The sequence below is a fragment of the Barbus barbus genome, assembly GCF_936440315.1.
Source record: "Barbus barbus genome assembly, chromosome: 22".
Classification (NCBI taxonomy): Eukaryota; Metazoa; Chordata; class Actinopteri; order Cypriniformes; family Cyprinidae; genus Barbus; species Barbus barbus.
The window spans coordinates 4893238-4909091 of NC_136750.1; the positions used below are offsets into that span (position 1 = coordinate 4893238).

Genomic DNA, 15854 nt, shown 5'->3' on the forward strand with positions numbered 1-15854 from the left:
TTCCCCTTCATCTGCTCATGGAACATACCATGCCTCTAGAGACCCATAACTCTTTCCCTCTCTGTCTTCAGTGGGTCAACACTAAGAGACTTGACTAGACTCAGACCAGCCTTTCTCCTTGGCCATGAGGACTCCTGCTTTGAGACGAATGTGGACATCTTTGTCTTTTTTTTTTTTTTTTTTTTTCTCCTCCCCTTTCCTCCTAATTTCAGTGCAGTTTTGCATTGTTATCGGGTAGGCACTCTGTCCTAAATGTGCCATTTATACAGATCTGGCACATTGTAAACATTTTGTAAATACTTCATTTTTTTTTTTTTTTTTTTTTTTAATGGATTGTTTTAAAACAAGCTAAAAAAGGCTGGATGACAATTTGAGGCGAATGTTAAAGCTCTTTTAAAAATCAGGATTCTGTCAGCACTGGGCGGCACTTATTTAGTTTATGCCCCCCCCCAAATGGGAAATAAGTTTAGCAGAGTTTAAACCTTTCCAGGCAGTGCACCACCTTTGTTTTGTTATATACAAATTGGTCTTTTTTTTTTATTTTTTAAATATTAAAAAAAAAATACTTTCAAAGTTGAGTAATTTTCGAAGCGTTTCAGCAGGTGGTGCAGTTGTTCAGATTTGCACTTGTTCACTCTAAATTATTAACTCCCATCCATTACCCAGTGTTGACAAAAGTTCCTGACATGGGTTGCTCAAATAAATGGCCTCATTTAAGGGTTGTGAAAACATGAGGCTTATTTCCTTTCCAGCCTTTTGCTTGTAACACTGACTTGTGAGGCACTCAGCAGAGTCCCCTAGCCTGGGTGACTCTAAACATAGAGGTAATTTAATATTATCATCATGTAATAGTGCTACTCGCTGCAGTGCAGCTCAAATTGGCAACGTGCAAAAATGTTGAATTTATAAGCGAGATGTGTAGCTGTTACATGGGTCTGTGTTTTTCTGCCACTGGCACTAGGATATTACTTTAAACAGACCTTTTGGGGTGGGAGGATTGAAAGGCTTGGGTGTTCGCATTGGAAAAATGGACAAAAAACATCAACTGGATGCCAAGACTTCTAAACGATGGACTGACAATGTAGCAGCAGAGACATGCAGTGCATCGTGAGTCAGCAGGCTTTTCTTTTTTTTTTTTTTTTTGTAACAAGACCATGTTCTTGAGATGCTGCACAGACTTGGAAGAATCTAAACCTTTGCAGTGTGGGTTGCACTTAAGTTTGAACTTTAGTTCAAGGGTTGGGCAATAATATGGGCTACACATGATTTGGGAGCACTTCCTCGGTTAGGACAGAGGTGTACAGACTGAAAGGGAGATTTTGTTTTGAGGAAGTATTGTGGTAGGGACAAGGGTATTTAACATGGGGTCTGGGTATTTCATGGGTGCTGATAACCAAATGATTAATTTTTTTCGCAGCGGAATATGTATCCTCCTCCCCAAACACTAATAGCCTTTTTTATTTATATTTTTTTGGGGGGGGATTGACAGGGGCTTGCTTGAGACACTTTAGCCCTTCTGCTGCTTTTTGAATAAGTTACGCGTTTTGAGCGTTGCAACTTTATGGGGTGGGAGGTTGGGAGGGATACGGTTTTGCCTTTTGTGATTTATTGGCATAGAATTTACTTAATTTTACGTTGGAGTTTAACATCACCAACGTCCCCATTTTTAAAAAGTAAAATACAGGTGAGATGTTTTTATTTTATTTTTTAAACTGATTGGCTTTGTCTACTGTGGCATGTTGCTGTTAATTTTCCCAAATACAATTAAAGTTTGTTCTAACTGTATGGTTAGTTACCAAATTCTGAGCAAAGGGTATTTATCCCATATTCTAGAAAATGCAACATTTTCCCAGTGACATTGCTTGAATCCATGCTTGTATTCTCTTCTCTATAGTACATACTCCATGGTGTGTACATCACCGGTATGATCCACTTTGGTTTCCTTGGGGGGATTTTAAACATCTGCCCAAAGAGAGGAGTATATGAGTTACTGGGATCCTTGGCAGCAGCCCAGTGTTTTTCAGTAACCACTTGCTGTGAAAATCACGGTTCGTTCCTGAGATGCTGTAAAGCAGCATGTGATTGGATGTGCTGTGGTCTTTGCCATGGGTGGTTGGGGTTTTGATTTGATTTTAGGTTTTGTTTTCTTTTTATTTGGAAGAATGGGGTGGAGAACATCTCGCCTGTTTAAGAATAGTTTTCCAAAGCATACAAAATTGTCATCTTTAAAATCCACTCATTCTTCAATGTTTGTTTGGTTTTTTTTTTTTTTATTTTTTTTTTTTTTTTTTTTACGTTTGTACTTGGGTGGGTGGGAAGGTTTCTTTTCTTTTTTTTTGTGCTGCCCTGATGTATCTTTTGACTAACACTTTACCTTATCCGTCTGTTCAGTGTTGGGAGTACATGAATACATCAGTCTGGGTTAGTGGGAGGGAGGGAAATGGAGATAATTAGTTTCAAAAATTCTAATAAACAATTTGGGAGTTCAGGGTAAGGAAAATTTGATCTGTAAACATAGCCCTTAAATTTGAGACTTATTTATTTTTTTTCCTACGTTTTGGCTACTGCGGATTAAAATGACCAACCAAATTTAAGATTTGTTTTTTTTTCCTTTTCAATTTAATTTCAATTGGCATTTTTCTCAGTGATGCTACAATTTTAAAGATTTGCGATGTGTGAAAATACAATGGTTAACATCTGTAATGGTTTTTGTTTGAAAATAAAGCTCACTGAAGTTCCATGTGTGTAAGGTGTCTTTTTACTGGGGTTCTCGTGACACAAATCCCATATTGTGTTGGTATATGAATGTAATGAAGTTTTAAACTTGTAAGACCACTTCTAGTAACAGTACAGTATTTTACTAGTCTCTAAACCTCAGTATCCAAACCAGTTTGTATCATTAGATGTCTGTATTTCCCTAAATACTGCTTGTGTAACACCTTCATGCTGTTACTAATAACAATGAGACCGCTAAGTACAGGCTAGTCTTATGCTGTTGAAACCGATTAATGGCTGTGGTATGATTTTAAACTGACCCCTCCCCTGATCAATGATAAACGGTTTTAAAACTCAGGAAAGTTCACTGACCGCTCATTTCTACCGACTACCAATAATTTAGCTCACCAAGATGCATTGGCGAATTCTGGTTAACTTTTCGTTCATTTGTCTCCTCTCTTCTGGGGACACACTCCTGGCACCTTGTGACAGGTTAGTTCCTACATGTACCTTCTTGACCGAGGCTTCTTTACTGAAATCTGAGCAGCTTTTCTGAATTATCCATTGAAATGGCTACATTTAATTTTGAGATTATTTGAGAAATACATTTTGACATCTGTATTTTTGTCATTTGATTATCAGAAATGATTTGTGAATTTCTTTATGAAATATGAGCTATGAAGATGGTCCTCACAGTATTATGAAAGACTTCTACAGCTACCAGATGGTATTCTCATTATGGCTGAACTTTGAGTCAATGACAAAGCAGGTGGAGTGTTGAGTGCAGAGAAGCTGAGCTTTGAACCTTCATCAAAGAAGAGCAGTAGAAAGAAAGTTATTGATCTTGGTTTTACGAGCTTAACCTGTGAGTGCCACACAAGAAGTGGGCAGACAAACAAACTGCCCTATTATTCTGTGCATCAGATGCCTGACGTGTTTTTTGCCACCAGTCAGATCTACTGCACTGGAGAAGTCCTGAGACAGGTCCAGATGGCAAAACTGTTTGATGATGACAAGTACTTTGTAGATATGAAGTTGACTACAGCTCCTGGTGAGTCAATTGTGTTTGATTTGTTCTGATGCCCATCTGAAAAGCTCTAGGCCTGTGACTTCCTGTACTCTCTGCTATTTCCCTGCTTACCTGTAGAGGTCGTTGTGGAGGCTTTTGCCAATCTGTGCTCAGGGTTCCCAAACAAGACTGTCCCATTCTCAGAGCTACAGAGGTTCCTGCAAACATACTTTGAAGAGCCGGGTAAGGAGTTTGAGCAGTGGACTCCTCCAGACTGGCATTCAAAGTAAGAACATTTTGAGTGGAATTGTCTTGGCAGGATAGTATGAGGATGGTTCAACCAAAAATGAAAATTCGGTCATTTACTGACCATGTTGATTCTAAACTGGAATTACTTTACTTTGACAGTGGAACACAAGTGTTCCAGAAAAGCCATTCTGGAACTGTATGACCTGGGGATGTGTAAATGATTACAGAATTTATTTCTGGGTGAACGATTGTTTTAAATTTGAATGTTAATGAAACCACAAGCATCTTTGTTCCCTCTTCCATAGACCAAAATTCTTGTCCAGGGTGTCTGACTCAAAATATCACAGTTGGGCTGAAGAACTGCACACTTTATGGAAGTCCCTTGGTCGAAAGGTAAATGTTGGTTTTCACTAATGTATAGGACTGTGTACCTCCAACTAATATTTATCTTCTTACTATACACATGGCTGTGCAGATCCGTGATGATGTCAGAGACCACCCAGAGCTGTACTCACAGATTTACACCCCACACCCAGTCATTGTGCCTGGTGGCCGCTTTAGGGAACTCTATTACTGGTTAGTCTCTCCCTTTATCTCATACATACAGACAAACAAACATAACCATAAACCTTTAAAGACAGACCTGTTGTGAGTTCGATGGTAGTCAGTCAATGGTATGTGCTTTTGCTGAAGCCATCTGTTTTCATTATTTCAAATCATTTTTAAAATAGTCATGTTTAAAAGTGGGATTAATGGTAAAAAAAAGAATATATATATATATATATATATATATATATATATATATATATATACATACACACACACACACGCATACATACATACACACATATACATATACAGTCATGGCCAAAAATATCGGCACCCTTCGTAAATATGATCAAAGAATGCTGTGAAAATTTATCTGCATGGTTAACCCTTTTCATCTTTTATTTTAAAAATTCACAAAAATCTAACCTTTCATTGGATAATAAGAATTTGAAATGGGGGGGAAATATCATTATGAAAAAAATGTTTTTCTCAAATACACATTGGAGACAATTATTGGCACCCCTAGAAATTCTTATGAGTAAAATATCTCTTAAGTATGTTCCAATTCATATTCACAATTTTGAGCGCTTTAGGGTGATTATGAACATGAAATTATCCAGCCATGGCTTCCTGTTTCACAGAAATATGAATAGGAGGGAAAACAAAGCACAAATTCCCTTAATCATCCATCACAATGAGAAAAACCAAAGATTATATTTCTGATGAGCAGCAAAAGATAATTGAGCTTCACAAATTAGTGAAGTGTCTTTAAGAAAATAGCTAGAGCAGTGAACATTACCATTTCCACCATCAGGGCAATAATGGTGGACAACATAAAATGTTTCGGAACTGCCTGGAAGAGGACGTGTGTCTATATCGTTCTAATACACGGTGAGGAGGAGAGTTTGAGTGGCTAAAGACTCTCTAAGGACCACAGGTGGAGAATTGCAGAAAATAGTTGTCTCGAGGTCAGAAAACCTTAAAAAAAAAAGTCAAACAGCACCTACATCAACCACATGTTGTTTGGGAGGGTTTCAAGAAAATTTCTCCTTGCTCATCCAAAGACAAACTCCGGCATATTCAGTTATCAGACACTACTGGAACTTCAAATGGGACTGGCTTCTATGGTCAGATGAAACAAACAAAAAAAAAACTAGCTTTTTAGCAGCAAACACTCAAGATGATAAATTGACGATAAAAAGATAAATTTTTACAGCAGCCTTGGATCAAATTCACCAAGGGTGCCGATATTTTTGGCCATGACTGTGTGTGTGTGTGTTTCATATTTCACAATAAACTTAAAATATATTGTTTCTATTGGTATAATCGATGAGTAGATTTATATTTCACAATTATGCATTGTTTTCTACATTTCTTTCTTTCTTTTTTTTTGTCTGATTTTGTTATACTTTTTTAGCTTCAAATAAATAGTTGTATAGATGAGATTCATCCTATGGCTTCTTGGCTTGGTTCATGGTTTATAATACTTTACAAAGACTTGTTTTAAAATTTCTATTGTAAAAAAAAAAACCTTCTGGAGCCAGCCTTGCTGAAAAAGTGGACGGACACTAATGCACTCTCTGTTGTTCAGTTTTTCTTGGTGACCATGCTGTTATTGGACACTTTTATTCATGAAATATATTTTAATCATGGCTGTTAGTGGCGTACAGTGAATTTCTACATTGGCATTGTTAATTGACAATTTATGCGTAATGCTGCATTCACATCACTAGGTGTCAGTGTATGTCCACAGCCAGCCCTCATGCTGGTGCACACATCATGCATGGATAAATATGATCAATATTGTCAAATCTGATTTCATGGTGACTTTAATAAACATAACAGCACCCTGACAACTACCCACAACACAATAGCATCATAATGATTAGTTCTGCAAAACCCAGTCATATTATCTTTAGAAACCGTAATAATGAAGGTGTTTTTGTTCTTCAGGGACTCATATTGGGTAATAAATGGTCTCCTTTTGTCAGAGATGACAGAGACAGCTCGAGGAATGATTCTCAACTTTGTGTACCTGGTGGAAAGGTGCACTTATTTCTCTTGATTTTCACATTACACTAAATAACAGATATTTGACTCATAAATGATTAAATGAAATTGATTATTCACCTTTACATAATCTGTATGTTTTTCTAAAAATGTTGAATTAAGTATGATTGCTTCATTTCATAATATTTAACTAAGAAATGCACAAGCTTATTTCTATTAATAATACAAAAGAACCTAAGTAAAACACTCACTGTTTTCCTTCACTTCAGATACGGCTTTGTGCCTAACGGTGGTCGGGTTTATTATGAGCGGCGTAGTCAGCCTCCCTTCCTTCCGCTAATGGTGGAGAGCTTCTATGAGGTCACCGGAGACAAAGACTTCCTCAGGTAACCTTTCCGACTAAACTGCCCTCCTGCAGGTTTGGTGAAATATTGAGGTGTTGCGCTGAACCGCTCTGAACAACACCTCTGCACCGCATGTGCGCTCTGTGTGTTTAGGAAGGTTGTGCCAGCACTGGAAACAGAGTACAGCTTTTGGATGCAGAATCGCTCTCTTGCTGTGGCGATGAGTGGACTGACTCACATTCTGAATCGATATAATGTACCGGTGGACAGGCCGAGGTGAGACAATTCATTAACACTATGCATTTTAAGAACATGTCAGGGTCACCACTAAATGCAAAATGAAATTTTATTTTACATAAAGAAATCTTAAGCTTCATTCTTGTTACTGTGATTCTCAATACTGTAATAAAGTAACACATCTGGATGCATTCCAGCATTTAAAGGGGTCATGTGATGCGATTTCAAGTTTTCCTTTCTCTTTGGAGTGTTACAAGCTGTTTGTGCATAGATAAGATCCCTGAAGTTGCAAAGACTAAAGTCTCAAACCCAAAGAAATATTCTTTATAAAAGTTAAGACTCGACCACACCCTCCTAAAAAATAGGGGGAATAGGGAAGTGGTGTGTGGCCAAGTATGGTGACCCATACTCAGAATTTGTGTTCTACATTTAACCCATCCAAGTGTACACTCAGTAGTGAACATACACCCGGAGCCGTGGGCAGCCAATGCTGTGGCGCCTGGGGAGCAGTTGGGGGTTCGGTGCCTTGCTCAAGGGTCTCGCCTCAGTCGTGGTATTGAGGGTGGAGAGAGTGTTGGTTATTCACTCCCCCACCTACAATTCTTGCCGGACCTGAGACTCAAACCCACGTCCTTCAGGTTATAAATCCAACTCTTTATCTATTAGGCCACGACTGCCCAATAAAACGCCCCATTCAAACAAGCCCCCACTTGTCTATGTCACGGTTTGGGAAGATTTGCATAACACCGCCCAAATGTACACACAATGAAAGAAGGAGTAACTGTTATTCTCGCTGTAGTATTGTTGCTGCCGGAGCCATGTCCTGGAGACTCTGTGTTTCGTTGTGAAAACGAAAGTACATTGTTTGGCCTTCCAAATGAGAACACAACTAGAAATCAGTGGTTAAGTTGTATTTACAACACTATTCCAGAACATTACAACGCAAATATTCGAGTGTGTGCAGCGCATTTTACGGCGGTAATTTTCCTGATCCCGGGAAAGAGTAGCCTACAATGTGAACACTATGAATGGCTGTGATGTGAACATTATAATGTGGGGCAATTCCAACATCGCACGGACAGTCTGGTGCTTATGACTCACAGCCTATAAGAACGTTTTGATATTTAAAGAATTTGCTACTGACTATTCAAACGCGAGTTTTGAGCAGTGTAGAGTAGTGCTTGTTTGGCGTTTCTCCAATCACAAATGCAGACATGGTGTTATGTTTACGCAGCACAGCGCAGTGCGTAAAAAGACTGTATGAGTCATTATAATCAGTAATTCCTCACTGAATGCAACAAATGCCTCGTTTATAGCTGGCTTTATTGTTTTAGTCTCGTCGCGCCGGGACCATAGACTGTAAAAAGGCCGGGACACGGCATCACAATACGGTAAGGGGCGTAACATTTCCGTCACACGCTTGAGGTATTCGGCCAATCACAACGCACCGGATAGCTGGCCAATCAGAGCACACCTCGCTTCTCAGAACGATGAGCTTTGTAAAAATTTCAGAAAGGCGGCGCATAGAGGAGCAACAATAATGTACAGTATGTGGAAAATAATGTGTTTTTTGAACCTCGAACCACGTAAACACATTGCATTACACCAAATACACAAAATAATGTTCTTTTAAGCAACATCATATGACCCCTTTAAATCTGTGACTCTCTGCAGACCCGAGTCGTACAGTGATGATGTAGAACTGGCTGAGGGCCTGTCAGCAGGTAGGAATCTAGGTGCTCTATTGAGGCTAAAATGCTAATATTTTGACTCCTTTTACCTATTAAAGGAGTAGTTCGCCCAAAAATGAAAATTTGCTGAAAATGTATTCACCCTCAGATCATTCAAGATGTAGATGCGTTTGTTTCTTCATCAGACCAGATTTGGCGAAATTTAGCATTGTATCACTTGCTCATCAAAAAATCCTCTGCAGTGAATGGGTGCCATCAGAATGAGAGTCCAAACAGCTGATAAAAAGGTCACAATAATCTACAAGTAATCCACATGACTGTAGTCCATCAATTAATGTCATGTACTGTAAAGCGAAAAAGTTGTAATTTTTTATTTCATACTGTTGCTCTTGGCTAAAGTCCTCTATCCATTAAATAAACAAACATGGATTTTGATGTGCAAGGACAGCAGGGGATGGATCTTTTTTGAAGGACTGGTATTTTGGTCAAGTGACAGTTTAAAGTTAAAATCCCTTAATTATGAATTTGCTTCTTACAAACACAGCTTTTTGCTTCACAGGATATTTATAGTGATGTTTTTATCAGCTGTTTGGGCTCTCAATCAGACGGCACCCATTCACTGCAAGTAAGTGATATAATGCCAGATTTCTCCGAATCTGTTCCAATGAAGAAACAAACTCATCTACATCTTGGATGGCTTGAAGGTGAATACATTTTCAACTGTTCCTTTAATATTCTGATGCTTACATGTACCACAACAAGATCATTAAAGGAGTCATATTAAAAGGTATTTTCTTGCATGAATATTCAATTCAAGTTTATTTGTATAGCACTTTTCACAATGCAAATCGTTGCAAAGCAGCTTTACAGAAAATTAAAGTTTCTACATTATATTTAGTAATAGCTTATCAATGGTGACTATCTTGAGTTGATGTATATTGATGAATATGAATATGGTCATGTATTACAGTGGCTCAGAAGAAACTTTGGATAGAATTGACATCTGGTGCAGAGTCAGGCTGGGATTTTTCTTCTCGCTGGTATATAGACAGCACAGGCAGAAACAACGGCTCCCTGAGCGACACACGGACAAGCTCAATCCTGCCTGCTGACCTCAATGCCATTATGTGCCGCAATGAGCGTCTGCTGGCCTCCTTCCACAGGATTCTGGGTAAAAGAGTAAAACACACTTCTGTGTATTTACACACACTACTAGATGCTAATTCGAGTTCACTTCGCGATTCAAACGAAGCCTATTTCACATGTTCTCCCTATCATTTCCTGTCCTATATTTACTCCTATCTTTACTGTATTATTACTGTATCATAAAGGATGTGTTTAACCCTGTCAAAATGTTAAATCTGGAACTAGAACTAGCAAACTTATCAATAAACTGTCATAAAATCATCCAAAATTATTCATTTGATTCCGTTATGGTGCACTATATCAGTCATCAACTGTTTTTTTTTTTTTTTAAGTTTGAATTCCAAGTAAACAATTTAATTCCCAAAAAGGTGCACTCTTTTAAACAAAGTAATACACTCTCAACGTTTCCATTTTCCTTTTTTCCTGCAATCTTTGTGTCGTACTGACTTTTTCTTCCTCCACATTTTTAGTAAATCATCATTTGTACTTAGTCATCATATAGAACAAATGTTTTGGTAATAATTTATGTCTGTCAATAATATCACCTTAGAAAGATAAAACACTTGGCATTTAAGTTAAGGCAGAAGATTTCACACAGGAAATGATCACTTTTAGTTAATGTATTCAGCTAATCTGCTGATGTCATTTAATTTAATAACTTCATTAGGCTACTGCCTAAAGGATGACTGATGGTCATCTGTCTTCTCTGGGCGCTGAAATTAGACATTTATGTAATTAGACATTTATTTAATATCCACCCCCCCCCCCTCGCTCTCTCTCTCTCGATGTGTGTGTGTATATACTGTGTGTGTTTTCAAAATGTCTTTATCCATTTTTTGAGAATTCTTTGATGAATAAAACAGTCAAAAAACAGCTTTTATTTGAAATAGAAATGTGTAAGAATGTAGAGTAAAAGTGTTTAGTCTCACTTTTGTTAAATGTAATGTATCCTCGCTAAATAAAAGTATAAAAAATTTACTGATCCCCAAACATTTAAACAGTAGTAGTGTATATTTGGCAGAAATGCTTTTAGTTCCCTTAGGTATGATAATAAGGCAGCAGAGTATGAACACTGTGGTTTGTGTCTTATATTAAAAGCACTCTGACATCTTTTCCTGTAGGTAATGAAGAGAAGGCAGTGGAATATGAGAAGGCACTTTCTGCTAGAATTAAAGCGGTTGAAAGTCTACTGTGGGATGCAGAAAGAGGAGCCTGGTTTGATTTCAGCCTGGTGAACGAGACCCGGCACCTGTCCTTCTACCCATCTAACCTGGCGCCTCTCTGGGCACAATGTTACTCTAAGCCAGAAATGGCCAATCAGGCTGTGCAGTACTTGACGGTTAGCCTGTCACTTTAAAAACCCTAATGTTTTATAGTGGGTCATATCGTAGGCAGGCGACATAGACGGTATACAACATATGCAATGCTTCCTTCATGCAGACAAGGTGCAGATGTCTCACCTCTGACCTAACTGCTTTAATAAGGCCTTCCATCCCCACAGTTAATTACAATTATAATTTCTCTGTATCAAATATATTCCCTCTTGATTAACACTACAATTTTTCTCCTTATTAATTTGTTTTGAATACAAGAGAAAAGTATTTTTAGGTTTCACAGGAAAAAGTGAGATCTCAAACAGTGGGAGGTTTTATTTCCCCGAAGTAAACTTCGTGCTAAACAGCAGATGGCACTCTTTGCACAATATTTCTACTTTTCACAAACCTTTCCTCATTCTGGTCATTTATTCTCTCTCTCTCTTTCTCTGTTTAGGGTAGTGGAGGTCTGGACTATCCTAACGGGGTTCCCACCTCTCTAAGGGAAAGTGGGCAGCAGTGGGACATGCCCAATGCCTGGCCTCCGCTTCAACACATGATTATAGAGGGTACGTGGTCATTTAATCTTGCGACGGTCACCATTGAAATTATATATATATTTGTATAGTGCTGTTCACAATGCACAATGATCGAAAGCAGCTTTACAGAAGGTCACAATGTGTGTGTGTGTGTGTGTGTATATATATATATATATATATATATATACGTGATTCACACTTTTACTCTCATGGAAAAGCCAGCAGCAGTGTGATGTGTAGACTTATGTGATGAGAGTGGGTGGGTTGTGTAGATCTTTGACCTATTACTAGAGCAGAAAGTATTAAATAAAGAGCTACGTCTGTAGGGCCGAACACTTTGCAACATCCAGGCTACTTGTAAGAATGCACGGTCATCTGGTCACCCTTCCGGGACTGAGAATGTGCAGGGTTTTGGTTAATGTTAACCGGTAGGCAAATCGCTCTCTAGGCCAGTAATCACGTTTTACTTTAGACACATAGTGGTGAATAAACACAGTATGTTATTACAATGTACAGTTTTCTTAATATTTAAAATTTTTTTTCTTTACATGTAGTTTTGTTCATGGTTTTTGAGAATGAGGGCATGTCGTGCAACTTTATTGCCATTTGCAGAATTTGGCTCACTTCATTTAAAAAATTTTTTTTCCCCCTTTTGTTTCACTGGGAACCAAATGATCAGGAGAGAATATGCCTGAAAAAATGAAACATTGTGATTCTATAGACAATAACAGTTTGGTTCTTTTCCAGTTTCTGACAGCAGTTTACTGCTTACCGAAGGCACAGGCTGGCTATAATACATGAGCATCAAACATACATTTTGCAGATCAGCCGCTTCAGTTATAACTTGAAGCAGTGCGCCTGAGGAATCGTCAGTCTGTTCAATGTGTGAACTAAATCACATTATTCCCTTCAAAATTCAATTTACCTGCTGTCACATCTTGTCTGTGAGTTTGGGAAGTGACTATTAAGATGTGATTAATGATGCTCAGTAGTTGGTGAATTTGCCATTTAAATCACCCACCCACTTCTCACCCCATCCATCACATCTTTGCAGGTCTCTCCGGGCTCGATTCAGCCCACGCTAAAGAGCTCGCCTTCAGTTTGGCCCAACGGTGGATTCAGACCAACTGGCGGGCGTACATCAAATATGAGGCCATGTTTGAGAAGGTGAAGTCCCCTGAATTCACTCTAGTCTGTGCTTAAAATCGCACACAATATATCAATATATCAGTGGAGTAATGTAGGGAATAGTACCCGATTTTGGATATAGCCCCATCCTACAGCTGGACCTTTATTAGTTTCTGCATTAGTTTAAAATCACCATGAAATCAGTCAATTCTTGATCATGAAACAACACAGTCACCAAGAAAAATTAAACCATAGACTGTATTAGTGGCCGCCCACTTTTGAAATGTTTGTATATTTTAAGTTTATTGCAAACATGTATTTATGAAGACTCCATATGCAAATACACACATTATGCATTTATTTTTATTTTTTTGCATTAAACTCGAAATATATTGTCTCTGTAGATATAATGTATATGAGAGCGTAGGAAGACCAACTTGATTACCTTATTTGTGGTGCTTTACCAGAGAGGCTGTTCCCTGCAAGCTTTTTGGCTTGATGTGCTGGCTGTGATTCTGATTGGTTGAATTAGCGTATGCCATCGATTAACAACCTCGATGCTCGTCTGTCGCAGGTCTGTCCTTAAATGTTTAAAAGTTAAAAAATCGATTTCGCTATGGAGAAAATTAATGACATTTTTAGTGTAAATGCTGCTTATAAAAATACATTTAAAAATTAAATATTACTTATAAATATTTTATTATGACTTGGGTATTCACTTAACTTCCTCACTGTCTGTCTCTCTTTTTCTCTGCAATTCCCTTCGCCCCTTGTCCTTGTTACAGTACAATGTCAACGGTGATGGAAAGCCCGGAGGAGGTGGCGAGTATGAAGTTCAGGTATTAATGGTCTGTTCATATTTACATATTCAAATTCATAAATCTGCTTTCGGAGCTAGGCACAGCGCTTCGGAGACATTTTAATCTCTGGAGGAATTAGGGGTAAATTAGAGCTCTTCGGCCCAGCAGAACCATTCTTGAAATGTAGAATCTCATTTTCTCCTGGACCCTGAGGACCAATAGAGTGTCTAGAGAAGGAACGGCAAATTAATAGAAGCTCAGATCACCAATTTCCAAGTTCATAGAATAAATTTTAAAAGATGTATCATGAAAAGTCTTTATATCAGACATTGACATTAGTATTGCAAGCTTTAGTACTGCTATTGCCGAACCCAAACGGAATGAAACTATGGCGAATGGCTCATCCTGCGGGGTTTATGCGACCGTGAATGATAACCCAAACCCTCCATCTTGTTCCTTTGTCATAGTTGGGATTTGGATGGACCAATGGGGCTGCTCTGCAGCTGCTTAACCAGTATGGTGATAGGCTGAACTCTGGAGGGAGTGTCCTGAGTGCCAGCGTTCTGATTGGACTCCTCTATCCCATCCTAAAATCTCTGTTCTGATCCGTGATGTCTGGAGGCTGAAGCAGTGAAAACATTAGAAAATCCCACATCTCCAACAGCTGAAGCTGAAATGATTCAATCAATGTCTATGTCAAATAATCTGACTTGCTTGCTTTTTTTATTTTTTTTATTTCATCATTTAGTAATACAATGTTAAACTCATCTATTAAGTATCATTTAATGGACCTGAGCTGACATCAACAATTAACAGTTAACAAAAGTGAATAAACACTGTAACAAATTAATCTGTCTTTGTTCATTTTAGTTAATGCATTAACTAACATTAACTAATGGGACCTTATTGTACATTTTTACCAATACTATATTTTTTAATAATTTGCTTTACACTCACCTGAAGACTGCATATTTTAATGAGATATATACCCAGAAGTAACTACGGTAAAATAATAACCCAGTCTGCAAGGCTGGTATAATTATAATATTATATATGATATAATCCAATGGAAAAATGTAGACATTGTTATATTTTTTCAGGTTCATTGTCTTCGGTAGAAATGAATGTCTCTTCAGTGCAGGATCAGAAGATTATCATCATGACCCAAACTGAGCTGACATTACAAATGGTAATTTGCTCTAATCCAATAAGAAGGCTTATTGCTGATCGGAACTTTGCACATGCTGTGTATGTGCATGCTGTAAAGTGTTTCTGTTTGACTGTGTGTGTGTGTGTGTGTGAGAGAACAAGTGTATTTTTAGAGAAAGTGTGTGTTGGTTGACATTTGCTTTGATTTTTAGTCGTTGGGTTTTATAGTTACCTTTTTCTTCTAGGTAGTGTGTGTGAAGGTCACAGACCAGATCTGAAGAATGGCCGACCTGTCAGTTTTTTTTTTTTTTTATTAAGAAAAGCATTTCCGAGAATAACAGAGGAAAGTGCGAAGATGAAGTGATTGTGATTCTGCAGGGATTGCTCATCGTCATACCAGTGGGAACACAACGGTGGATTAAGTGTTTTCATTTATCGCATTACCTATTTATTCTCACTGAATTTAAATCGCACAGATAGTTCGATAAGCCATGAAACACCATCTCCAGAGCTGCTTGCTAGGTCGGCGGGCTGCGTTATTTTGGTATTGTGTATTTTAAATCGGGAGAGGCATAACATTTCCTTCATATTTTAACATATTGGATAAAATATTAAACCGTTTTCATGACAGAACTTATATTAGTTTGTTTACTTGTATGACAGAATTACAATTGTACAAGTGAACGTGAAGTGAAAACAAAATGCTGTCTTGCAAGTATGTTAAATTATATTATACTATATAATTCTTATCCTGTTAGTCATTTGTAAAAATTGGTTGAACAATGATAAAAATGACTGCACTTTTAAACATTTAACCTAGAGAACAATTAAATGGGTGAAAAATATCCCACAGACTTACATTGCTGGATAGATCCAAGTCCATCCCAACCAACTTCAATCACATAGCAACAGACATTGAACACCTTAGCATTAGCATAGCAACACCCTACCACAGAGTAACATCATGGCAGCCAT

The 15854-nt window shown here is 38.0% G+C and overlaps 1 protein-coding gene across 1 annotated transcript; it reads left to right on the forward strand.

Moving 5' to 3' along the window:
- The first annotated feature begins 891 nt into the window (after positions 1–891).
- On the forward strand, positions 892–15510 carry LOC306888379 (trehalase-like). Its single transcript, XM_079446620.1, has 16 exons — positions 892–1107; positions 3670–3766; positions 3863–4010; positions 4279–4366; positions 4449–4549; positions 6476–6568; positions 6802–6918; positions 7030–7152; positions 8788–8837; positions 9775–9975; positions 11072–11289; positions 11721–11832; positions 12857–12969; positions 13716–13769; positions 14198–14919; positions 15125–15510. Exons 1-15 carry the CDS (start codon positions 1096–1098, stop codon positions 14333–14335), a joined length of 1665 nt encoding a protein of 554 aa, XP_079302746.1. The 5' UTR covers positions 892–1095; the 3' UTR covers positions 14336–14919; positions 15125–15510.
- The last annotated feature ends 344 nt before the right edge of the window (positions 15511–15854 follow it).